Source organism: Halichoeres trimaculatus, unplaced genomic scaffold, assembly GCF_033239565.1.
Source record: "Halichoeres trimaculatus isolate MK-OKI-2021-1 unplaced genomic scaffold, fHalTri1.1 fHalTri1_scaffold_8, whole genome shotgun sequence".
Lineage (NCBI taxonomy): Eukaryota > Metazoa > Chordata > Actinopteri > Labriformes > Labridae > Halichoeres > Halichoeres trimaculatus.
Window position 1 is genome coordinate 991,240 of NW_027437186.1, and position 26,364 is coordinate 1,017,603.

The 26,364-nt window shown below is 42.4% G+C and overlaps 2 protein-coding genes across 4 annotated transcripts in view; both read right to left on the minus strand.

Annotated features, from left to right (window-relative positions):
• Positions 1-189: 189 nt before the first annotated feature.
• Positions 190-5,508, minus strand: csgalnact2 (chondroitin sulfate N-acetylgalactosaminyltransferase 2). Of its 2 annotated transcripts, XM_074675350.1 has the most exons (8): positions 5,353-5,508; positions 3,733-4,591; positions 3,440-3,656; positions 3,183-3,284; positions 2,920-3,098; positions 2,700-2,794; positions 1,916-1,997; positions 190-1,830 (listed from the first exon to the last, which is right to left on the minus strand). In XM_074675350.1, exons 2-8 carry the CDS (start codon positions 4,382-4,384, stop codon positions 1,538-1,540), a joined length of 1,620 nt encoding a protein of 539 aa, XP_074531451.1. In that variant the 5' UTR covers positions 4,385-4,591; positions 5,353-5,508; the 3' UTR covers positions 190-1,537. The 2 variants fall into 2 exon arrangements, with proteins under 2 accessions (XP_074531451.1, XP_074531452.1); XM_074675351.1 differs by lacking the exon at positions 5,353-5,508 and having other exon boundaries at positions 3,733-4,841.
• A 577-nt stretch (positions 5,509-6,085) lies between these two features.
• The window catches only part of vps8 (VPS8 subunit of CORVET complex), a 63,287-nt gene continuing 43,008 nt past the window's right edge, over positions 6,086-26,364 (minus strand). For both annotated transcript variants that reach the window (XM_074675331.1, XM_074675330.1), the window contains exons 31-45: positions 25,864-25,948; positions 25,171-25,269; positions 24,270-24,359; positions 21,289-21,335; positions 21,044-21,188; positions 20,855-20,944; positions 20,218-20,406; positions 20,060-20,141; positions 19,712-19,794; positions 17,593-17,673; positions 17,206-17,375; positions 15,403-15,571; positions 11,793-11,846; positions 10,171-10,251; positions 6,086-7,799 (exon numbers count right to left, since the gene is read on the minus strand). In XM_074675331.1, coding sequence (XP_074531432.1) covers positions 7,674-7,799; positions 10,171-10,251; positions 11,793-11,846; positions 15,403-15,571; positions 17,206-17,375; positions 17,593-17,673; positions 19,712-19,794; positions 20,060-20,141; positions 20,218-20,406; positions 20,855-20,944; positions 21,044-21,188; positions 21,289-21,335; positions 24,270-24,359; positions 25,171-25,269; positions 25,864-25,948 — 1,591 coding nt within the window. In that variant the 3' untranslated portion in view covers positions 6,086-7,673. The remainder of the gene's footprint in view (positions 7,800-10,170; positions 10,252-11,792; positions 11,847-15,402; positions 15,572-17,205; positions 17,376-17,592; positions 17,674-19,711; positions 19,795-20,059; positions 20,142-20,217; positions 20,407-20,854; positions 20,945-21,043; positions 21,189-21,288; positions 21,336-24,269; positions 24,360-25,170; positions 25,270-25,863; positions 25,949-26,364) is intronic.

The window sequence follows — 26,364 nt, forward strand, 5'->3', positions numbered from 1 at the left end:
TCCTGACATGACAGGCAGTGCACACTGATGCTGGCTAGCACAATAAAAGAGAGCGGACTTCACCAGCAGGTCAACGTTCTGACTGTAGCCTACACTGAAATGCCATACAAACGCAAAACTACACTAGTGTTAAAAGGATTCAGATAAATCCTGGTAGCAATCTGCAGCAATCACTTGTTGTCTGATTGACACTGATGAAAAAAAGAACAATTCTGAAATTGATGGCCATACGTCTTGGCAAACTTTAGTCCCTGCATCTGCTGACAGCAGTCGTTTTACCATGCTATTTTTACACACAAAATTTTAAACTCCAGCAGCTTGTTCTTTAGACTGAGTGCTTGCTGGCGGGTGGAAACCTGTTCCTGGAGAGAGAGAGAGAGACTTACATTTATTTAAAGAAAGACTAATGTCAAGAATAAGGAGGAGGAGAATGACATGGAGTATCAGGAGGAGAATGACGTGCTTTAATGATGATAAAAAAATTAAGTACCTTTTGTGAAGAATTCTGACAGCTCTTTCAATTCCAACCACAGTGACAGCACTGTTCTGTTCTAATGCAATGATGAAATGATAAGACCTACAGTGCGTTGCAAAGCTTGGAGCAGCCCTATCACTGTAAGCACATAGGCACACACAATAAATGGATATGAATCATGTGTATAGCAGAAAGGTATTTACACATATAACTGGGACATTCAGCATCATACAATCTCAGCCCTGTCATCAGTGTGGTGTGAAGATTCTCACTGGGCACAAGTGACATGAGTACTGTCCACAATCACTTTGCAATACTTAACCAACCTGAAGAAATTAAGGACAATGGCAAACAACTGTCAGATAAAACACATGAATGGTCCCTTTATACCCAACATTAGTCTGGAACAATCTATATAAGACACAAGCCCTCAATAAATCTAAAGAAATAATAAGTTGCCCTGATCTCTAGTTTGCCAGTGGCATCAATAGAACTGGCTGGTTCCTGCCCCAGGAGTCAAGTTGACTTTTTAAGATTTTCTTAAAAAAGAAAAAAATGTATCTGTAAGTAAAGTTTTAGCATGAAAAAGCCACAAACAGCTGACAGGTTTACAGGTTTACCTCCCTGGTAACGTGGAAATCAGCTGAGCTGGCTAATATAACAGCGGTTACATGTAATGGTAACAGAAAGTTATCACTGGGAAAGGTGAACTGATGAAGGAGCTGACTGTGGATCAGAGGCTGTATATAAAGCTCTGTGGTCCTAAGTGAACTGCATTTCGATACATTTAACACAAAATCGCCTCACTCCAACAGATCAATCAGAAAGATGAGGATCCTGACTTAGACTGTTTGACGGAGTGTTCCTGTCACACACTGCTGTAGCTCGCCCAGAAGAATTGTACCACGTGTGGAAGTTTCACATTTATCAAACATTTCTTTACATTCATTTGTCTACGAATGTGCAGTGAAATGCAGGGAGGTCCAAGTGATCAGGTCTTTGCTGTAGTGTGGTACCTCACAGTGTCAAGGTGATGAAATGAAAAGGTACTGAAGAGCCAGCTCAGTCTTCTGCTTTGCTCTGAGTTTTGTAGGCCTGCTTGCGAAGGTGAGACTCAATCTCCTCTCTGAAAACCAACATGCCCAGGTGAGAGTGGGAGGCCTCATTCATAGCTTTGGACTGTATGCACATGCGGTACTGCTCAGGCGTCAGCTCGTCTGCACACTGCTTCTCGTGCCACAGGTGGAACAGACTGGACACTGGTGTCCTGATCACTATCAGATCGCTCCGGAGATACTTCCTGTACAAGTGGACGTCTTCCACACCCCAGCCTTTGACTTCCAGATCAAATCCACCTGGAAGCACACAGTCAGTTTGTGAGATGATGGTTTAAAGCTCATAGGGAAACGAAGAGCGTCACATTCAGGGATGACTTCTTACCAATGTTGAGGAAATCTGAACGATACTGACAAGTCATTCCAAAACCAAAATCTCTCCAAAATCCAGCATCTTTCTTGTGAATCTGTTTGGACAGAGAGGTTAGGCTGCAGTTCACCACAAAAAGGAGAAAAGGAAACTGACTGAAGCTGACACATCTCTGCGCTTGACTAACGTGTTTAAACTTCAGTGAAACCACATTTAGAGGAGGATTTTATAAGAAGCAGCACGTTCTGTGTTCACTCTGAAATGTCAGGGGATTTGTAATGGCAAAGAAATAAACACTTGTAGTCACATCAGTTTTTTAACGAGTGGATCAACTATCAAAAATCAATAGAGTACGAGTTCTGATTGAACTGCGAATGCTACAGTCAGGAGCTCAAAGCAGCATCTCACTGATCCTACCATACCATACCATACCAGCTTTATTTATAGAGCACTTTTAAAAAACAACCACAGCTGTAGACAAAGTGCTGTACAGGTAGATCAAATGAAATGATAAAAACAGATAAGTAAAAACAGACAAATAAAAGAAAAACACTGTAAAAACAATAAAAGCAAATAAAAAGCAAGTAAAAAGCAAGTAAAGGGGAATAAAAGAGAATAAGACCAGGCAAAGAAACTAAGTCTTGCTGGAGTTAAAAGCCAAAGAATAAAATTGATCCTGTCCTCTACATGTGTGTATGATGTAGAATCTCAGGCTGCTGTCTTTTTAGTTTAGACAGACTGAGTGTGGAAAACATCTCTTTCTATACCAGCTGTATAACTGCGAGCTTTCACTCCTTACCAGTTGGAGTTCAATGGGTGGAGCCTGCTCCATATTTCCAAAGACTACAGCTGGGTTGTACAGACTGAACACCACTGGATAGAAGACTTTCTTATCTAGAAAAGACACAGTGAGTTCAACTCAGTTAAACTGTGACATAAAGCTGTGGGATGCAAATTTGTCATTAAAAGCTAGAGAATTCAAGCTAATGTGATCCAAGCAGTAACATGTTGAACTTTACTTGGAGCAGTTTGTAGACGACAAGTGTTGAGGAACTCCAGAGTGAAATGGATGTCAACATCACAAAAAAACATTAAGACATCGCCTTTTTTCCAGGCACGGGCTCCGATATCTAAACCACGACCACGTGAGAACTCCTCGTCAACAGGGATCAGAGTGTAATTGGAAAATCTCTCTTCTCTGAAAAACAAAAGATTAAGTCCTTAAGTTGAAGTTCAGAAGTGAAACAAACACATGAAAGACTTCCATGACTACAGGACAGACCTGGACGTTTTCTCCAGTGATGACTTCACCTCCTGCAAACCCTCCTGTCCAAAATACACCACTGTGAGATGGACTTGTCGGTCCCGCTGTATGCCCACCTCCCTAGAATCATACATCATCAATTTTCACATTAGTTACATGACTGTAACAAAAGGGTGATGAAGAGCGGGTCAGTATTGATTTCCACTATGTGTAGATTTTGAACTGAACATGCTTTCATGTTTAACAGATAGAAATGGCTTTTGCTCAAGTCTTACTTGAAGTTGTGTAAGAACTGTGAGAAAGTGTCTACCCTGCCTGCCAGAGGCACAATGATGTTAATGATCAGTTCTGATGTTTCTAAAGATGTGCTCCTGACTTTCATCAAGGGACCAAAAGGCCTAAAGAGAGTGACATGGCGAAAGCTGGTGGAATCCTCTTTGGCAAAGAAGAGCTCATAAAGTGTCCCCTTGTCTCGCTCTGTCCTATACAGTCCTGCAAAATGGAGAAACATGATAGTGAATGCTACACCAAGAGAGCACAGCAGAAATAGGCATCATGCAGATTTTACCTTCAGCAAAGTGGCCCTCTGTGTAGGTTTGTCTCTGCATCGGCATGTCTTCCTCCACACCATCCTCCTCATCAGGGTTATTGATGATGTCCAGCGCTGCCTCAATGACCTCTACCAGCTCGTCCCTGCGATCCTTGCGGACGGGTTTCTCCTCTGGGTGTCGTGTAAGTCCCATCTCCAGCTGGTACACCTTGGACAGGGTGAAACTTTCAAAAGGCACAAGGGCATACTCACTGGCAATGCGTGCAGCTGTGTTGACCTCAGCTTTGTCAATCTGTGAGTGCAGGTATTCCAGCAGGTCCCCTGGCTCTTGGTCTTTAGCCTCAGTCAGGCCCTGGACCCCGGGGAGCTCCTTCTTGTCCTGCAGAAGCTTCAGCTTCTCATTCATTTCTTGAAGCTCCTGTTTAAGCTGGGCAATCTGGCGCTTAAGACTGGCAGCACGGTTTAAGTGGCGCTCCTCCTGTTCCTGCAGGAGAGCCTGGTAGTACTCCTTGCTGTAAGTCTCGACAGCTAAGCCTGGTAGGACCAGGCTGACATCTGCAGGAGGAGTGCACTCCAGGAGGTATGCAAAAAGCATGAGCACCAGCAGCAGGAAGAGGCCCAGGAAGAGCCAGCGGACCCGGCCCTGGAGAGGAAAACCCCGTCTGGGCATCACTCTAAAATAAAAGCTGTAGCTGCCCAGTCTTCATTCCCTTTCCCTCCTGATTACATTAGGAACAATGTGCCACTGCGCATCATTTCTTAGGCCTGGATGGTGGTTCTGTCATGTCACAGTGCTGGTCTGGTTCCCTGGCTCAGACTTACAGACAATGTCTGTATACATTTGTCTTTTGTCTTGTGTCAGTCGTAAAATGACCACCTATGGGAAACAGTAATCAACAATGAGACAAGAATCTTCCACTGAAGAGTGTAAACGTTGTTTCTTTTAGCGATTTGTTCCTGTCTACAAGCATTTATAGGGTTCGGGCTTCAGTGGGACAAAAAAAACACTAATTTCATTTGCCCAATCGATAAAACGGCTGAATTACAGAACTGAGGAGAGTGAAATTATCCGAACCAAGACGCTTGCTGCTAGCTACAGGCTAGATGGCACCAGGACAAGTTAGCTCAAGCTCCATTTCCGTCAAAGGGAATTGTTTTCAAAATAAAATCATTATCCGGTACATCAAGCTCTTAAACGCCGTCTACATTGATTCTATTTGGCTATAATTTCTCAATGTGATTAGTCGAATACTAGTTTTGTTAACTAGACACACAGACTTCTTCTTTTTTTTACTTTTTTATAAGATACCATGACAATAATAAAGATCGGAGTTGGACTGAAACAGTCAAAAAACATACCGAATCTCCATACTGTTTTATTATGATCAATTATATATTTTTTGGTCTTTCATTTAGTTTTCAGTTTTCAAGAAATCGCAATAACGTATTCTAACTTATTCAACCCGCATACATGAACATATACGTGCTGTGATTTTCTAACTGGGTTACATTATTTTGAAAAGTACAAACAGAATGCTAACTGAATTCTGCAGCTAACTGTGCTCTGTTATGAGCTTCACTGTTATCAGTAATCACACCCGGTACATTGGTTCTGAGGATAGAAAACTAAACACATACCTAATTCAGTCTTTACCCATTTGAACCTGTGCTCATGGCCGCCCTTCAAGTCCGGTGTCAGTAGCTGCAGCCAGGCAGGGAGCGATATGCCACGGAGCACACAGATCAGACTGGGTCACTGTCTACTTCCGCTGAAGAGTGACCAATAGCAGCTCCTCATCATCATCATCATCATCATCATCACACAGATACGCTGACGCTGCATTGACCTTTTTAAAGATATAATTTCACCACAGTATGGCATCAGTTTTTTGATATATATTTAGTAAAAGCGCTCATAACTTTATTTTTTTATTTTTTAACTTTTCTTTTTCTCATATGAATGTAAGAAACATGGGTGCAATCTTGACATTTTTGAGGTTGACAGTTTGAGGTGAATCATATAAATAAAATTAAGCCAGGGAAGACAATAGTTATTTTATAATAGTAGTGCCATTTCATAGAGGATTTTTTTTTAAGTAATTGTGTATTTTTTTTGGTCCTTTTATTATTTTCAATGATTTTTGGTACATGTCAAGTTTTTAATGATAACTTTTTGCTTAATATCTTTGTATTAATATGATTATATATATATATAAATAAATAAATAAATAAATGAATATATATATATATATATATATATATATATATATATATATATATATATATAAAACATATCACTTTGATCATGTGTAGTATTGGCAGAAGTGTGCAGACCTTATAATAATAATAATAATAAAATTAAGAACTCACAATCACATGTAATCTTTAATTGACAAAATACAGAACCGACACACATTAATGATACCTTTTATGCATTCAGTGTAGGTTAAACATAATCACGTTGAGATTTGAAACCTTATGTGGCTGTAAATTGTGTTATTGATCAAGAAAAATAAACCAAATTATGTGTTTACACAAACCAGGGGAACCTGCTTTCGAACCCAGCAGTACTACTTATGACCCCGATGTAGCCCATTAGGTGATCAGAGGAGAGGCGACTGGATGCGCCCGTCTGCGATGTGGGAGGTCACTTCACAGCAGGAGTAACACCATGGATGCTCTGATAACCACTAAAGACCAGTCACACCATAAACCGCATTTTCAACATAGGACACTAGGGTCTGAATGTAGTTAGGGGGAAGTAAATGTACTCCTGAAAACAGGGCCTGCAAGCTGAACACTTATGATCATCACTTCAGTGATTTCTTTGGACCTGCCATGTTTAAAAGACTGCAAATGTATGTTGTTGTGCTCTGTTGTTAACAAGTCAGTGATCAATAAGAAGAAATAAAAACTACAAGAAGACTTCCAACCGATGGACTGCCAGGGGGCACAGGCCCTACTCTCCATTTCTGCACAGGATGACATCCTATAGGAGTTGGGGGTGGGGGTTTGTTCCAAGATCACAAGTTGACTCTCTGAGCTCAGAATATCCCACATTAGTCCAGGAAAGACTGGAAAAGCTGAAACAGGACTAAAGGTGGGGATTCAGGAACTGTAAAGGACCCCCCCACACACACACTCACAGCTGTGATAAAACATCTTAGTTTTGTTGGCATACTGTCTTTGGCCTCCTAATTCACCATCAGTTTGTCACGTCTGGTTGCCTAGAATATGAATTGAGCTCAGGGCAGTTTGTGTTTGGTGGACGATGTCTTTGTGGTGATGATGCTTCTTGGTAATGAACTTGTTACTGTTATAAAGTCTGATAATTTCTCTTTAAAATGGAGACACATTAGTCAGGAACAAGTGCTTGTGTGATGAGTAGCAAAGCTCAGGATGAGGGTTGAGCTCATGAAATATTTGCCAAATCTTTCCTGCCAATGCCAAACAGCTCATTCTGACTCTTGTGTGAAAGGTACTGCAGCTTGGATTTGGACCTGGCCCATGTGCCTGAGGGTTAACCACATGGGGCGTTTGACCAAACTGGTAGGCCAAAAGCACCTCATGTTTCCTGTTCTTAATACTGCAGCATGTAACAGGCTCACTCAGTTCTGGTCTTGCCCCAATCTTCACTCCCCAAGGAAGGGGAGGTCATTAAAGCAAGTTGTCTAAACAACAGGCCTCTGCTAAAGTGGTTTTCTCCCGACGTTTGCTTCGTCCCTTCCTCCGATGTATGTAAAACAATAAAACATTACCCAAGAGAAATGACACTGTTGTAAATTTGGAGACTTTTGGTTGACGCCTATAGGACATGTGAAACTCTACTGATATCTTTCTTTCCGGGAGAGGCTGTTATTCCTGACAATCTCCATCTACAACCTCGTGACCCTCGACCTTTCTCTCGTAGGTACGTGGAAAGAAAGAAGGCGTGCAGGGGGGAGATCTGCCCCAAAGTGCTAATCTTCCAACAGAGGTGGAGGAGAGAGTTTCAATGAGAAATGTTCAGTTCTTGGTTCAGCTGAGGTTGGGATCAACTTCTTCTCAGGGCCGTGGCAGTGTGAGAGCTGAGAAAGCATGGATAACTGGAAAAAAGAGAGAACATGAAAAAAGAGTAAGAGACTCTGAGAGTGATGTACTCATGTGCTCATGTTTATCAGAACCATGTAGCACCACCTCCACATGTTACACAGACTCATCCAACCTCAGCTAACCTGAGACAAACTAGCCCAGTCTTACTCTGGGCACACGCCCTTGGTACATGAGCAGCCCTGATGTATGTATGTGTGTATGTGTGTGTGTGTGGCTGAATCTTAATGTCCCCCCTAAACCCTGAGCCCTGAGCCCTTATGAACCAAATTAAGATCACCTGGAAAGTGTCTGAGTGCATGAATCTGCAAGGGCTCAAAATGGTGTAACTCCGATTGGGACAGCACTTTGCCACTTCTCACACAACCTGCATGTCATTATGTAGCTCACCTGAGCTGGCAGTATGAACTGTTATTGAAAAGCTTTAAATTGAAATAATTCACATTTTACAGATACGCTTCAGTACGTCAAAACTCATTAAACTGCACATTCCATATATGAATATAAAGATTTGGGAAGATCAATTTGAAGCTTTTCAATAACAGTTCATACTGCCAGTGTGAGACAGTAATAGTTCATACTGCCAGTGTGAGACAGTAATAGTTCATACTGCTAGTGGTTTTATACATACTTAGAGACAGGCAGACTTTGATTTATGAAGCATCAACATTAGTCTTTCTTCAATTTCCGTATTAAGCATTTGTTTAACCTGCCATGTTTATGGGCTTCCCCTGGGAACCCTGTGTTTCTATGGTTTCACGTCACATTAAAATGAACTCTGGGTAATCCCCTCATGGTAAGTTTGCAACCATGCTGACTTATGGAAAGGGTGCAGTAAGGGCTCAGAAAGTCAGCAAGAGAGCCCCCACACCCTTCATAATCTTACAATGGGACACACTTAAATGTTTTTTTAAAATAACGTGTTAAAACAGAATAGTATGTCACAGTGGTTGTGTTTCCATTACACCCGTAAGTGTGCAAAACCTAAATATCACAAAAAAAAAACACCAGCGTTTCTGGAAACCCTCTCAAATTTGGATAAAAAGTTTTTACACTCTCTTATGAGGTGGTTTGTCAGAATTTTCCATCTGGAGGTTTATCTTAGGTTCAATGGAAACACTGTTTTCACAAAAACACGTCAGCTGATTTGAATTACAGACACACCTCCCTTACCTCCTTGATACCATCCTCTCCCAAAAGTCCCTGGTATGTGTCCATGTCCGCACACACAGACTGTGGCTTTCATGTTGTTGCTGTTAGTTCTGTGTTCTGTGTTGGTGTTTCTGAGCCTCAGTGAAGGCATTAGGAAGGCTGTGAGTGGGCCAGAGAGCAGCAGGAGGGAGGGGCGGAGGTGTGTGTGTGAGAGAGTAGGTGAGCTGGAGATGATGATTTTCAGTCAGTGTTTTGTTCCTGTCTGTTTGAAGTTGGAGCGATCACGGCCGACAGTGACCAGTGAATAAGAATAGGGGGTTTACCAATCGCCATCGTCACTGCTGCAGCGTTCAGACAGACGTTACAATATTTTAAAGTCTTCTCCCATTGTCTGCTGACAACATCAGCAACAACAGTAACACCCATCAAAATGACAGTTCAGCTCTTCAAATGTTTGGGGTATTCATGGCTACCACTGCTTACTGTCCTTCTTCCTCCTTTAGCATTCAGCAAATTGAATCTCACAGGACAAGATTTTACTCGAGTTGTGCACAACTCTAGTTGTAATGGAGCAACGGCAAGGAACAATTGTACTTTATGGTAACTTCAGAAATATGACTTTGATTTTGTGAAAAGGTGTGATGGAAACACAGCTCAAGACATCCACTCAGGAGCAGACGCTCTGTGAGACGTAACGATATCTTTTTAAAGACTACCTGGATCCTGTCTCTGATTTCTTTGTAATGATGCAACTGTTAGGATTTATGGTTAAAATGAGTAAAACATGGTTTTCCCTGTTAGCTGAGAGTGCTAATGGGAGGCCCCCATCTTTCTTTTGGTCATTCAGACTTCTGGAGTAAGCATCATTGTTGCTCTTTTGGTGTTCAGAACTTGGAGGAAATGCCATAGACCTCTGAGAGCGAAAGCTCTGTGATAGATTCTGATCCATCAAAGAGCAACTATGCTTTAGAGGAGCAAGAATAAATAAGTCATAGATAGGCACTTTGAAAAAATCCTGTTTTATGAAGTAAACAGAAACACCTGATGGAGTGTTTGATCTGATATCTACCACAGCAGGTTGAATTCTCTTTCAATTAGTTTGGGTCATGACATTTTACAGGTTTTCAACACCTGATTCCTTCTATCTGCATTACATTCTCTCATTTCCCACACAAAGCCTTTAGGTTTAAAATTACAGACTAAAAGAGTTCATACCCGAGATGGTCCTTTGTATAAAGTACGTAACTGGTCCCAGGACTGTTCCTGCTGCAGGTTCAGTGTTGCCTCAACCAAGACCTGGACCAATAGAAAACCAAAAGAGGAGCAATGTTAAAGCATTAAGTGGCTTTATGACATCAGCAGAAGCAGAAAAGTGAAAAACAACAAATACAGTTTGTTTGGGCCCTGATTGGTTCAGAGCCATGTGAAACCACCTGTTATTGTTTTTGCTCTTAAACTTGAATAACTGTTTAAATGTGTCTAAGCTCTTGTGGGTTTTTAATGTAGGGTTTGGATTTTTTGATCAGGTGCCAAAGTTCATGAGAAGTCATTTCATTTCTATGTTTGTGTGTCCTTCAGTAAACAACTGTCACATGCTATGGTGACAGGGTGGTTATGGAGCATTGAGTCATTACTTTATGTTGGCTTCATTACTTGTTTCTTGAGCGAAGCGACTTCAGAGGAACAGAGTGCATCATGCAGTCTGAACTTCAGCTGGATAGTAGAACTTGAACAGACAGCCTCACGTAACAGCCAGGCACTGGAGTCAGTGATCCACATCCACAGACAGTGATGATAGAAGGGCAGCTGCAACACGCAGCATGTTTACATGCAGCTTCAGAAACTGGACTATGAGCCTAGTCAGAGCGAGATTGGACTATTGAAAGCATGTAAACAGCTTAGTCAAACTGAAATCGAACAAAGCAGAGCTTGATTGACACACCTCAATAATGTGATTACTATTAGACTATGGTTGGATTCAGCAGGTCTCGGTTCACCTTGGCGTTTAGCCTGAGAGGGAGTAGACGACCATGATAAATAGGGTCTCTGTGCTCATACAGTCTATGGCTCCAGCACAACAGTCACGCACCATGGCACACACACACACAAAAATAAAAAGAGCTGCAGCTGCATCCATCACAGTCATCATTGGTAGAATGGTGTTTCCTCTCCAGGTGGTAAATGGACTGGTAAATGGACTTGACTTTCTAGTCATGGACTACTCAAAATTGCTTTACACCACAGGTCACACTTACCCATTCATACCCATTCACACTCACATTCACTCACTGACGGACCACAGTGTTACTATCAGTATGTCCATCAGTATGTCTAACACATTCACACACCACTGCAGCAACTTGAGGTTAAGTGTCTTGCCCAAAGACACATCGCCATGCGTTGCCCAGAGCTCGGCTTGAACCTGCAACCTTGCGATCACCGACCGAGCGCACTCTCCAACTGCGCCACCGGCGCCACCAAATTGAAAATAGTTTGAAACGCTCACAGCTTCACCTATCAAAAAGGACACAGCGCCATGTATGGGAAGCAGAGTGGGACATTCTCCATCAGAAGTCTGATTCTCTTTCCTGCATGTATGCACAGACAAAACTAGACCCCCCGCTGTGACTTTATGAGCCAGCTTTGACCTTAGTTAGACCACTGCATGTATGTAAATGTACTGACTAAACTACAGTGATCAGCCACAAAATGACCAGTACCAATTCCAGTGTCCCGATTGCCTCAGAGTGTTTTAAAAGGTGTAAGAAACTTAAAGTCGGGTATCAGTGGAAACCTGAAGGACAAAAAACATATTTGTAGCTCGTAGGAAACCTTACCGTGTTACTGTCAACCTCTGCTCCTGCTTCACGGTGCATGGAGGTCACACAGGTCTAGGACAGAGAGAAAGAAAAGAGCTTTACAAGAGCTGTCAGCTAAAGTAAGACTTCTTTCATGCAACAAGAGCAGAACCAACATCCCACTGACAGTCTCAACTTACAGTTCCTGGATGAGGACGGAGAATCCAGGGTTCTACATTTTCAGAGTGGGATGTTCTGCTTTCCTCTGCTCTACATATACACTCACCAGCCACTTTATTAGGCACACCTTGCTAGTACCGGGTTGGACCCCCTTTTGCCTTCAGAACTGCCTTGATCCTTGGTGACGTAGATTCAACAAGGTACTGGAAACATTCCTCAGAGAGTTTGCTCCATATTGACATGATAGCATCACACAGTTGCTGCACATTTGTTGTCTGAACATCCATGATGAGAATCTCCCGTTCCACCACATCCTCAAGGTGCTCTATTGGACTGAGATCTGGGGACTGTGGAGGCCATTTGAATACAGTGAACTCATTATCATGTTGAAGAAACCAGTCTGAGATGATTCCAGCTTTATGACATGGAGCGTTATCCTGCTGGAAGTAGCCATCAGATGATGGGTACACTGTGCTCATAAAGGGATGGACATGGTCAGAAACAATACTCAGGTAGGCTGTGGACTTTAAACCATGCTCAGTTGGTACTAAGGGGCCCAAAGTGAGCCAAGAAAATATCCCCCACACCATTACATCAGCAGCAGCAGCAGCCTGAACCGTTGATACAACGCAGGATGGATCCATGCTTTCATGTTGTTGAAGCCAAATTCTGACCCTACCATCTGAATGTGGAGCAGAAATCCAGACTCATCAGACCAGGCAAAGTTTTTCCAATCTTCTGTTGTCCAGTTTTGGTGTTGCTGTGTGAATTGTAGCCTCAGTTTCCTGTTCTTAGCTGACAGGAGGGTCACCCGGTGTGGTCTTCTGCTGCTGTAGCCCATCTGCCTCAATGTTGGACGTGTTGTGTGTTCAGAGATGCTCTTCTGCAGACCTCGGTTGTAACCAGTAGTTCTTTGAGTTCCTGTTGCCTTTCTATCAGCTCCAACCAGTCTGTCCATTCTCCTCTGACCTCTGGCATCAACAAGGCATTTTGGCCCACAGAACTGCTGCTCACTGGATATTTTCTCTTTTTGGGACCATTCTCTGTAAACCCTGGAGATGGTTGTGGGTTAAAATCCCAGTAGATCAGCAGTTTCTGAAATACTCAGACCAGCCCGTCTGGCACCAACAACCATGCCACGTTTAAAGTCCCTTAAATCACCTTTCTTCCCCATTCTGATGCTGCAACAGGCAGTTGGACTGGTGTGCCTGATAAAATGGCGGTGAGTGTATATAGTGTGTATAGAGTGTATATAGATCTCTGTCTCTCTCTGTCTCTCTCTCTGTATGTATATATATATATATATATATATATATATATACAGTCAGGTCCATAAATATTTGGACACTGACACAATTTTCTGCATTCCAGCTCTTTATGACACCACAATGGAATTGAAATGAAACAATCAAAATGTGCTTTAAGTGCAGACTTTGAGCTTTAATTTGAGGGTAATAACATCCAAATCAGGTGTACGGTCTAGGAATGACGACACATTTTATATGTGCCTTCCTCCTTTTAAGGGACCAAAAGTAATTGGACGATTGGCCTTTCAGCTGTTCCATGTCCAGGTGTGTGTTATCTCCTCGTTATTTCATTACCAAGGGGTAGATAAAAGGCCTAGAGTTCATTTCAAGTGTGTTGTATTCATTTGGAAACTGGTGAGGTCATCTCTCAATATGAAGACCAAAGAATTGTCACTATCAGTGAAGCAAGCCATCATTAGGTTAAAAAGTCAACAAAAATCCATCAGAGAGATCACAAAAACATTAGGTGTGGCCAAATCAACTGTTTGGTACACTTTTAAATACAGAGAACGCACTGGCGGGCTCAGCAACACCAAAAGACCTGGAAGACCACGGAAAACAAGTGTGGTGGATGACAGACGAATCATCTCCCTCATCAAGAAAAACCCTTTCACAACAGTTGGCCAGATCAAGACAACTCTCCAGGAGTTTGGAGTATCTGTGTCCAAGTCAACAATTAAAAGAAGACTTCACCAGAGGAAATACAGAGGTTTCACCACAAGGTGTAAACCATTGGTGAGCCTCAAAAACAGGAAGGCCAGATTAGAGTTTGCCAAAAAACATCTAAAAGAGCCTGTTCAGTTCTGGAACGTCTTATGGACAGATGAAACAAAAATCAACTTGTACCAGAATGATGGAAAGAGAAGAGTATGGAGAAGGGAGGGAACTGCTCAAGATCCAAAGCATACCATCTTATCCGTGAAGCATGGTGCTGGTAGTGTAATGGCGTGGGCGTGTATGGCTGCCAGTGGGACTGGATCTCTCATTTTTATTGATAATGTGACTTCTGATAAGACCAGCAGAATTAATTCTGAAGTGTTTCGGGCAATATTATCTGCTCATATTCAACCAAATGCTTCAAAAGTCATCGGACGACGCTTCACAATCCAGATGAACAACGACCCAAAGCATACTGCAAAAGCAACCAAAGACTTTTTAAAGGCAAAGAAGTGGAATGTTCTGCAGTGGCTAAGTCAATCACCTGACCTGAATCCCATTGAACATGCATTTCACTTGCTGGAGACAAAACTGAAGGGAAAATGCCCAAAGAACAAGCAGGAGCTGAAGATAGCTGCAGCAGAGGCCTGGCAAAGCATCACCAGGGATGAAACCCAGCATTTGGTTACGTACATGGGTTCAGGACTTCAGGCTGTCATTGACTGCAAAGGATTTGCAACAAAGTATTAAAATGTGACAACCTGATTTATGATTATGTTTGTCTGTCCAATTACTTTTGGTCCCTTAAAAGGAGGAGGGCACATATAAAATGTGTCGTCATTCCTAGACCGTACACCTGATTTGGATGTAAATACCCTCAAATTAAAGCTCAAAGTCTGCACTTAAAGCACATTTTGATTGTTTCATTTCAATTCCACTGTGGTGTCATAAAGAGCTGGAATGCAGAAAATTGTGTCAGTGTCCAAATATTTATGGACCTGACTGTATATATATATATATACATATATATATATATACATATATATATATATATATACATATATATATATATATATATATATATATACATACATATATATATATATATATATATATATATATATATATATATATATATATATATATATATATATATATATATATATATATATATATATACATATATATATATATATATATATATATATATATATATATATATATATGTATATATATATATATATATATGTATATATATATATATATATATATATATATATATATATATATATATATATATATAAATAAAAGGTTAAATAGATAGATAGATAGATAGATAGATAGATAGATAGATAGATAGATAGATAGATAGATAGATAGATAGATAGATGGATAGATAGATAGATAGATAGATAGATAGATAGATAGATAGATAGAGAGAGAGAGAGAGAGAGAGAGAGAGAGAGAGATAAATAGATAGATCAACAAGCCCCTAAACCTCTCACCTGTGCCAGAGATGTACTACACTGTCTCTCTGGTTTGATGAAAGAGCTGCTTCGTCCCCCGTGGCTGGAGGAACATTTGTAGCAGCTCCATCTTTGCTCAGGCTGTGAAGCGAAGCCCCAACTACAGTCTTTCTGCTGCAGGCACTGGAAGTGGTACAGGTGACCACAGCTGACAGGGAAAACACAGAAGCACCTGTGTGTTAGATTTTTAACAGCCTATTAAGAGGACATTCAAATGCACCTGCACAGGCCAGGGGACAGTTCAAGTGGGACAGGGGAGAATAAGTGTTCCTCAGTCACCAGCCCAGCTCAACTGCTAAGCCTGGCCAAGCCCACCCTCGCTCAACTCAGCCAGGACCAGCCCTGTCCAGCTTAACCCAGTTCAGCTCAGCTCAACCCAGCCTAGCCCAGCCTAGCCCAGCTAAGCCCGGCTAAGCTCAGCATAGCCCACCACAGACCTGCCCAGCGCAGTCCTGTCCAGCTTTACCCAGCTCAGCTAAACCCAGCCCAGCCCAGCTAAGCCCAGCTAAACCCAGAATAGCTCAGTTCAACCCAGCCTAGCCCAGCTAAACCCAGAATAGCTCAGTTCAACCCAGCCTAGCCCAGCTAAACCCAGCTAAACCCAGAATAGCTCAGTTCAACCCAGCCTAGCCCAGCTAAACCCAGCTAAACCCAGAATAGCTTAGTTCAACCCAGCTCAGCCCAGCTAAATCCCAGAATAGCCCAACACAGCCCAGCCTAGCCCAGGCCAGCCCAGCCTAGTCAAGTCCAGTGCAGTCCAGTGCAGTCCAGTCCAGTCCAGTCCAGTCCAGTCCAGTCCAGTCCAGTCCAGTCCAGTCCAGTCCAGCCCAGCTTAACCCAGTTTAGCTCAGTTCAACCCAGCCTAGCCCAGCTAAACCCAGAATAGCCCAACACAGCCCAGCCCAGCCCAGCCTAGCCCAGTCCAGCTTAACCCAGTTCAGCTCAGCTCAACCCAGCCTAGCCCAGCTAAGCCCAGCTAAACCCAGCTAAACCCAGAATAGCCCAACACAGCCCAGCCCAGCCCAGACTAGTCAAGTCCCTCGCAGTCCAGTCCAGTCCAGTCCAGCCAAGCCCTGCCCAGCCCAGCCCAGTCCAGCCCAGTCCAGTCCAGTCCAGTCTAGTCCGGTCCAGTCCGGTCCAGGCCAGCTTAACCCAACTCGGCCTAGCCCAGCCCAGCCCCGCCCCGCCCCACCCAGCCCCGCCCAGCCCCGCCCAGCCCAGCCCAGCCCAGCCCAGCCCAGCCCAGCCCAGCCCAGCTGCTGAGTGTTTTCATCCACAGCCCATGAAAGGAGTACTGGAGCCATGTCTGCATTATGGGCTACAAAACTCATTTTAATACATGTCAGTTTAGTTTTTTCTCTCATTCATTCAAAGGAGCATGCTTTGGGATGGAGAACAGGTCTGGAGGTGGGGATAGTTGATACGTACACACTGCTGAATAACAACATATTTGAACAACCAATCATAAGTTACATATCAAACAGTCACTGTGTTTGTTGTTTGATTTAAATTACTGCCCACACAGCACCACTGTCATCAAATATTGTGGTTAAATGTCTTGCAAAAAATCAAAACTTTGGTAATGAACAATTTGCACAACATCCCATCTCTTACAGAGCTCAGGATGTACATAAAATACCAGAGCTGTGGGTGCTGGGTGTGTGTGTGTGAGGTCCCCAGCATACACATGGAGAGCCTTATGTGGATGTGAACAACTTCCTCCTATCAAACAGAAACAGTCTGACTCCAGCCCAACAATGAATGACCTTCAGGGAGGTTCACCTGAACACAATGATCTCCTCCACTGAGTCCTGCCTCCTCTTGTAGTGCTGGAGGCAGATGTAACAGTAGTCCTGTCGTGGGTGGAGTCCCTTTGTGACGGCAGCATGGAGGTGAGCCAGGGACCAGTGGAGATCACGGTTCAGAAGACTAGTGGTGGTTTCTAGTAGAGTCTAAAGGAGGATAGGACACAGACACAGACACAGACACACACACACACACACACACACACACACACACACACACACACACACACACACACACACACACACACACACACACACACACACAGGTTACTTACCTCTAACAAGACAGCAAAGGCTCCCTGAGCACACAAACACACAAACACAGAATACACCCCCAAAAAACAGAGCACATGCACGGCTTTACCTGTTCATAGGTAAAGGTGTCCAGCATACCCAGGATGAGGCCTTGGATTTCTGATAGTTTTCCTGTCCCGTACACAGGATCCTAACAGACAGAGAAATACAAGCAGCACAGCATGTCACCTTCCTTTATAGAGACTGTTAGGACTGTTTGTTTGAAGTGGACTGCAGCGCCACCTTTTGGCCACACACTGTGATGAAGATTTGACTCTTGTGTGTTTGTTTTGAAAAATGAATGGAGATCACATCCTCTTTATAACTCTACTTTTCTTTGTTCCAGACAACTTTTTACCTGATACATCGCCGAGGTAAGGTATTTATCAACAGTTAGGTAGAGCTACGCTTTGAAACGTGACAACAAGCAAACTATGTCAGTTTGTACCGTAGTTTAGCAGCCTGGTTCTGTGAGACATGTCTGTAACATGTCTGTAACATGTCTGTAAGGTCAGTGAATCCTGGTTCTGTTCTACCAGAGCTCATCTACCAACTCCAACCTCACCAAGCAGAGCTAACGTAACATGGCTCTTCATTTTATTGATAGACTCTCAAGTTTGTAGTCAAGTGAAACTGGACCATAAGTCACATTACTTAGAGTGATTTGGTCTGTTAACAGTATTTCCAGATAGAGCTGTTACATATAACTTTAAAAAGTTAGTACTTGTTTACTAGGGTGTTCAAATATTGTTCCTACTGAACCTCATATCTCTGGCCATGGTGAAGTGTCAGTTCCTCATCTCTACATACGCCCCTCATCCACATCCCCTGCTCTACTGTGAGTGTTGCTGGTCAGACTTGTGCAGTGAGCGCTTAAATGGGACATATCATGCTTGTTTCTCCTTTTCACTATGCCAGACTAGGATGCCGGTAAAGCATTTCTGCCCTCAGTACAAATCATTTAGTTCCTTCATTGCCCCACAATAGCGTTCTCAATATCCTCATTTTAGTCCATTCTGAAGATCTCGTTGAAACGCTCCGTTTGGAGAATGACCTCCAGCAACCTCGCAACGTCACAGCCCTTTGTGCTCTGATTGGCCAGTTCTATCAGAGGGGCGGAGGGGGTAGAGCCAGGGGGCAGTTTTTGCAGCATGGCAGTATTTACAAAACCGCCACATTGAATGGAGCAGACTGAGCGAGTTTGCTGTTTGCCAAAACTTCACTGTAAGGCATTGATAGCACTAATAAAATGGCAGAGTGTAGGATACGTCCTTTTGTATCGGACCCCGAGTCAGACCCGGACGGTTCTGCAGCTCAGGAGGAAGAAAATCCACCTCGACACAGATCGTCTCAGGACGCTTCAGTGTGGTGAGTCAAAGCGGTACTGTAACATGTATAGTTTATACCTGGAAATATAGGCAGACTTCACCAATAAACTATTTCTATAACAGGGCTCCATCCTGCTCCTTCACTTTTCTCTGTCTGTTTTATCCATCATGCTGAAAGTGTAGTCTAAAGATCGCCTCTACCGTCAGTTCATCACTATTTCAGCACTCAGTCAAGTTAGCCAGAGCTAGTAGGGAGCTTTATTTATACTCGGCTCTTGGTGGGTGTATCCCTCGGTGGCGGTTGTGTGACTAACTGACATCACAGAGGAGGAGCTGCTTTATCAGATTACTCCAATAAAAAGAAAGGATCCTCGTGTCGTCATGAAGGTCAAAATCTCGAAGCCAAATGTCAATGACCTATTTTCAGAGGCATCAAATCTCGTTCTAGGATATCAGAAAAAAATACAATATCTCATTTTTCGAAAATTCAGGGGGTGAAAGGTCTTGTTTTCAACTTTATTATTTTATATATAAGTATTAATATAATAATAAATCAGGGATCAGCATGATATGTCTCCTTTAAATGAGCTTAATTTAGAGATCTTTCTCCCAAAAAATTACACAGCAACTCATTTATTTCATATATAAGTCACAACTGACTGAAAGTCTTGGGACCAGACAAACTATGAAAAAAAAAACCGTGACTTATAGTTCAGAAAACACAACGCAGATCCCAAACTGTTTCCAATAAATTTCTTTGAGCCTCTTCTTACTCCAGGGCCTGGGGCTGTGAATAACCTGAACTATCCAGGAACAGATATAAAGGGCACATCCAAACCCTCAGAGAAGTTCAATCCTCACCTGAAGTATTTTTTGGATGATGGCGGGAAGAGAAATGAAGCTGCTCATACAGTTGAGAACCTTCATCGTCAGCTCCCTGATCACTTAAACATGAGGAAAGATCATTTTTAACATATTATTCATAAGCACATAAAAACAAAACCATGTCACTTCAAACTCTTTGTATGTTTGTCTTTTGCATTTTGTGATCATATAGAAGTAAACTGTTCTAAATTCATTAAGGATCAGGAAATGAGGATACAACATTTTCATTTTGACAGAAAGAGATGGGGATTATTTCAGTCCCGCTGAAAACAAAGACCCCTGAGAACCCTGAAAGTGGTGAAAATGAAGAAATGTTGGTCTTACCTTCAAATGTGTGTGGAGACCCGTGCTGCTTCACTTCTCTCTGAAAAAACATCATTGTCTCTAGAAGTGGAAACCATTGGACCTTTAACAGAAAAACAAACTAATGAACAATGGGTCAACAACTGAACCGCCTCCTGTACTGATGGGAAGGAACAAACCTCTCTCTGCTGCTGGAAGAGCTTCTCAGAGCTGTGGTGACACAGGTCGATGATGTTATTGAGAGAATCCTTTACCATGGTCAGCGATGGTTTGCTGTCTCTGTCCTCTCCTCCCAGACTTTCAACTGCTTCCTCAAATCCTCTGTCGATCCCGGCAGTCGTAAGAAGACTCAACTTTTGTTTCAGAGTCTTTGGAGAGATTATCAGACAAAATGAGATTAAAAAACAATAGGAGAAATTATTTAAGGCATGTGTAAATAAACAAGTGTTGTCTCACCACTATCCCTAAAAACATGTAGGGGAAACACCGTGAATTTATGGAGCACTTAGACTCTTTCTACTCCACTCATGCAGAAATCTACATACACCCTCTCTCTCCCTCTCCCTCTCGCTCTCTCTCTCACACACACACACACACACACACACACACACACACACACACACACATATACACACATACACACACACACACACACACACACACACACACACACACACACACACACACACACACACACACAAACACACACACATATACACACATACACACACACACACACACACACACACACACACACACACACACACACACACACACACACACACACACACACACACACACACACAGGTTACTTACCTCTAACAAGACAGCAAAGGCTCCCTGAAAGTCTCCCTTCTTCTCCAGCAGATAGGCTGAAGCCTCGTTGTGGTGATACTTCTGAACAATCTGTGAATTCAAGTCATGAAGAAAAAGAAGAAATCAGAAAAATGAAATGAAGACCTTTGACACAAACAAAAAATCCAAGAAAGGATCATTTAATAGCACCTGTAGGGCCTCCTCCAGCCTGTAGTGCTGGGATGTCTGCAGGAAGTCCAGGATCAGCTGAGGGGATAGACGGCATAGCAGATCCAGCAGACGCTCGTGAAGCTCATATTCCACGGGCAGGTTTGATCCTGAAGGATGAGCCTCTCTGAGCAGCAGAGCGGGGGAGGGCAGTGGGAAGGAGGGGTTGAGTGAAACATAAAGACCTGTAAAGCAATCTGTTAGTTAATACAACATGCAAAACATACCTGGGCTCCAGGAGACACCTGAGGAACTTCATGAGTAAACGATCATCCTGGGGACAGGGACAGACGATCAGGAGAGACACTAATAAATAAAAGCTGAGTGATATTAACCATCCCAAAAAAGGATGCACACAGACACACTTAGAAACACAAAGATACATACTGACACACAAACAGACACACACAGACACAAAGAAAACACACAGATTACAGAGACACACACAAACACACATGTTATACAAAACACACAGTCACACAAAGACACACACAGATTAAACAAAGACACACTCAGAGACTCACTGACAACACACAGACATATACACACAGACCACACACAAACATGCACAGACAGACAGACAGACACACACACACACACACACACACACACACACACACACACACACACACACACACACACACATACACACACACACACACACACACACACACACACACAAAGCTAACAGATGGACACACACACAGCTAACACACAGCTAACACACAGCTCTCACACAGACTTACACACAGCTTACACACACAGCTAACACACACAGCTAACTCATAGCTAACACACAGCCTCTGTTTATCCACTTATTTACAGTGTCTTATGTATAAAAGCTGTTCTGGACTGTTCTGTATGGAAACCTCAGCGAGTTTATCTGTAAATAACAATCTGTTAATTGGCTGTTGACCACCCTGGGACTGTTCTGGCTTTGATTTGGATCCAGACCTTTGTAGATCCTGGGAGGTGTTCCTAATCCCAGTACTACACAATCAACATTGCAGTTTGATTGACCTCTCATTTGATCAGCTTCTGTGGTCTCTGCGGAGCCAACACTGAGTGTGACATGGTGTGAACGAACAGAGAGAGAATATAGAGGACAGTGGATAGAGCAGGAAACAGGGCCAGAGTGGGGAGTGACCTGTGGGGAAGAGGCCACAGGCTGGATTCAAACCTGGACTACCTGCATGAGGACAAACCTCATGGAGCTCAACCTAATTAAAGGGTTTCTTTCCAGGTTTGGGGGGTTAGAAGCAGAAATAGGTCTTAGTTCTTGAGAAAAATGCAGAGAAAAAGACACAGAGGAGAAAAGAGACATCACACTAAGAAATCATAAAATAAATGACCACAAAATGTTTTTCCATAATTGATATTTTGACTTATAACCTCTGAAATGGAAGACTATATTTTTTAACTAGCTTGCCAAGGAGCGTTGTAACTAACTGAGTAAACGTTCTGGGAACCAACAAAGGCAGCCTCTCCAAAGAAATCAAGATTCAGATGAAGCAGACTAAAACTACACTGCCTGGCCAAATAAAAGTCTCTACCAAAAAAAAGGTCACTCACTCTAATATCTAGTTGGACTGCCTTGAGCTTTGATTACAGCACACATTCACTGTGGCATTGTTTCAATAAGCTTCTGTAATGTCACAAGATTTATTTCCATCCAGTGTTACATTAATTTATCACCAAGATCTTGCATTGATGATGGAAGAGTCTGACCACTACACAAAGCCCTCTCCAGCACAAAGACTGTCAAAGGGGTTAAGGTCTGGACTCTGTGGGGGCCAGTCCATGTGTGAAAATGAGGTTTCACACTCCCTGAACCACTTTTTTACAGTTTGATCCCGATGAATCCTGGCAATGTCATCTTGGAACACGGCCGTGCCATCAGGGAAGAAAAACTCCACTGATGGAATAACCTGGTCACTCAGTATATTCAGGTGGTCAGCTGACCTCATTCTTTGAGCACAGACTGTTGCTGAACCTAGACCTGACCGACTGCAGCAACCCCAGATCATAGACTGCCCCCACAGGCTTAGACAGTAGTCACTAGGCATGATGGGAGATCTCTTCATCTGCCTCTCTTCTTACCCTGATGGCCCACCACTCTGGAACAGGGTCAATCTGGACTCATCAGATCACATGACCTTCTTCCATTGCTCCAGAGTCTAATCTGTCTGCTCCCTAGCAAATTAAAGCCTTTTTTCCGGTTAGCCTCACTGATCAGTGGTTTTCTTAAGGCGACACAGCTGTTCTTTCCCAATCTCTCAAGTTCCCCTCACACTGTGCATGTTTGGAAATGCTCTTACCTTCAGCAGTGATTTGACTCTTCTCAAACAGACTAACATCTCTTCAATGACCACAGGATGTGTCTTTCCACATGGTTGTTGAAGAAATGAGAAGCAACTCATTGCACCAGTTGGGGTTAAATAACTTGTTACCAGCTGAAAGTTTATCACCCGTGCAGTAATTATCCAATAGGAGGCTCATACCTATTTACTTAGTTAAATCCAGGTGGTATTTTTTTTGGCCAGTCAGTGTATTTCCCAAGTGTTAAGCGCAGATGCAGCAGTGTGAAGGATTCATTAGTGTTGTGATATATTTTCATTTTACTTGTTTCAGTTTCAGTCAGAGGTCCTCATTCAGTCTTTCTGTGTGCAAGTTCCATCAAATCAGCAGGAACAATTATAATACTTGAATATGAATTGTATCCCTCTTCGTGAAAAAGAAGACCTGTACTCACTACTTAGTGATTCACCCTGTGGGCTGCACTCGCCACAGTCTGTGAGTGTAAGGTTTTATTCCAAATGTCTTATTTTTCTGTTCCCTACAGACCTGTCCTGCCAGCGTCAGGCCTTCTGTGAGCAGCAGACTGACCTCTCACCCCTGAATAAAGAGACTGAAGCACATTAATCATGGACTCCCCCACAGTGTATGGGCCACACTGCGTTGCACAGATTGCACAAGTTTCGAGGTTCCTCTGCAGTGCACAGAGGATCAACTTTTGAAGCTTTTAAAGCTTTTCTTTTCACAGCGCTAAGCTTTTGTTTATGTTTACTTTCACTTTCAAAGATAAAGCAGGTAAAGCTTTTTTTGTAAGAATATTTCATTAGATGAAAACCTTACAGTATGAACAGGTCCACAGATTTTCAGTGGGTAAATCAAAAACAAATCACTATCCTTTTTATTTTGACCTTACCTGAAGCTCAGAGATGATTTGTTGCACTTCTTCAGGGAAATGAAACAACACCAGTTCAGCTGAAGCACTGACATCGAGTGTAATCAGCTCCTACAAAACAAATGTTCATCAATAAAATCTTAAATCAAGTTTACTCCCACCAAGTCCTGGGTATCTGGGAAACTACATGCTTTTTATACATTTAGGCCTGTCATCCACACAAAGCACAGTTTGACGTCACTGAAAACCTGTTGTCTGATAACACATGTATATGCCGGGAAACAGAGTTTTTGGTTCTCAAACACCACAGAAGAATGACAAGGGTTCATACTGGGTGGCTGGTAGGGTTTCAGCCTAACAAACACTGACACATAAGAGCTTTGAACCACACTTGTTGGAGCATTTGCCCACTGCGTGTGGATAGATGTTTGATGTTTGAAAATGAATGAGGGGGGATATTTTGTTCTAGTAAATACCCAGCTACGTGTGTACAAGGTCTAAGAATGCATCATTTCACCTGTATCCTTATATTTCATGATAATCCAACAGTAAGACTGTATAAAGAAAAGATTAATGCTCTAAAATATTCACCGTTCATTTGACCAACCTTGTTAAATTAAGGTTAAATAAAATATAATTTAGCCTGGGCCCTGAAGTGTTTCCACTCAGTCAGCTGAATGCTCACTAAATACAGGCAGAGAAGACCAGAGGCCAAAGGGAAACAGGAAACAGCTTTGAATGACGTACAGCCTGTTTCAAAGAAAACTGGTTATCCTCAAGCTCATCGTCACTCAGTTAGAAAAAAGAGAAACGTGAAGGAACATGGATATGTAATAGCTCACATTCCAGTGATTAAATATCTCTAAGGAAAGTTTTGTGTGAGTGCATATGTGTGTGTGTGTATGAGTGCGTGTGTGCTCACCTGTATGTGCTGCAGTACTTTCTCCAGCACAGTCTGTTTGTCTTCCAGGCTGTAGCCAGGCATGGAGAGCAGATTGTGGATGTAGCTGAAGATTTCTCTCTGTGGTATAAAGGAAACAGGTAAATGTATTACTGTTGGGGGTCCAGGTGTGTCTACAAACAAAAATGCACCCTGAGGCAGAGCCAAGAGGGATAAAAAAAAAAGCCCAATCTCAATTTTCTATCCTGTAACGACTATCTTTGGTCAGTATGATTTGGGTTTTGTGAAAGCAGTATTTTCTATCTGAGCAGTTCTGTTTTATGAAACCACAATAACAATCATGTTTTTAGGTTAATGATCACAAAGTCTGTTTTTAAACTGATGTGTATAATGTTCATACAAACTTTTTAACAAAAAGAGAAGAAATATCAAAAAGCTGGGCGCTGTGCCCTAAATAAAGGTGATGTATTGGTGTTAAATGGTAGATGCTGTTTGTTTCATTGGTGATACACGCCTGAAGAAAATCAGCAGTGTCACTAAAGGTTCCTCTGTACAGGCCTCTGTTTCAGGTCTGATGTAGACCTGAACGTTTTGCTTTCCTCATGCAGATTTAAATTACTTTAGTAATTTAAAAATCACAAAGTTAATACTGTCAAAATCCTTCACATACATACAAATCAACATGTTACATTTGATCATATCTGAAAGCGTCACCTTTCTGAGGGGGTCTCTCAGGTAGCAGTCAATAATCTTGGCATACAGGTTGCTCTTCTCATACAGAAATTCACAGATCTGATAGCTGAAGGGACAGAGAGGCAAACAGAAATGATATTTACACCAAATGTTATGCAGGGATAAAACTGGCCTGAGGTCAGCGCAGGGATCCTTTGCTGTGTTTCATATCACTGATTCCTGAGGCTTTGGCAAAAACATGTCCCACAAAGAAAAGTGTAAATTTGAGTGAAAGTGAATGAAAAGTATTTCAGTAAATTATGTGATTATATAACAACCCAGGGCCCCGAAAAATCTGCTGTCCTCTGACAACAGTGTATCATTTCAGTTTGTTTAAATATTTACATATTTATTGATGTTTTCACTGTCACAACCATAATACAACAACACCGTCACTTTAGTATGGAAAATGTTTTTTAATAATTTTAACATATAGGCATGTATTTTCAGTTAAGGCCAAAGGCAGCTAGCAACTAATGGAAA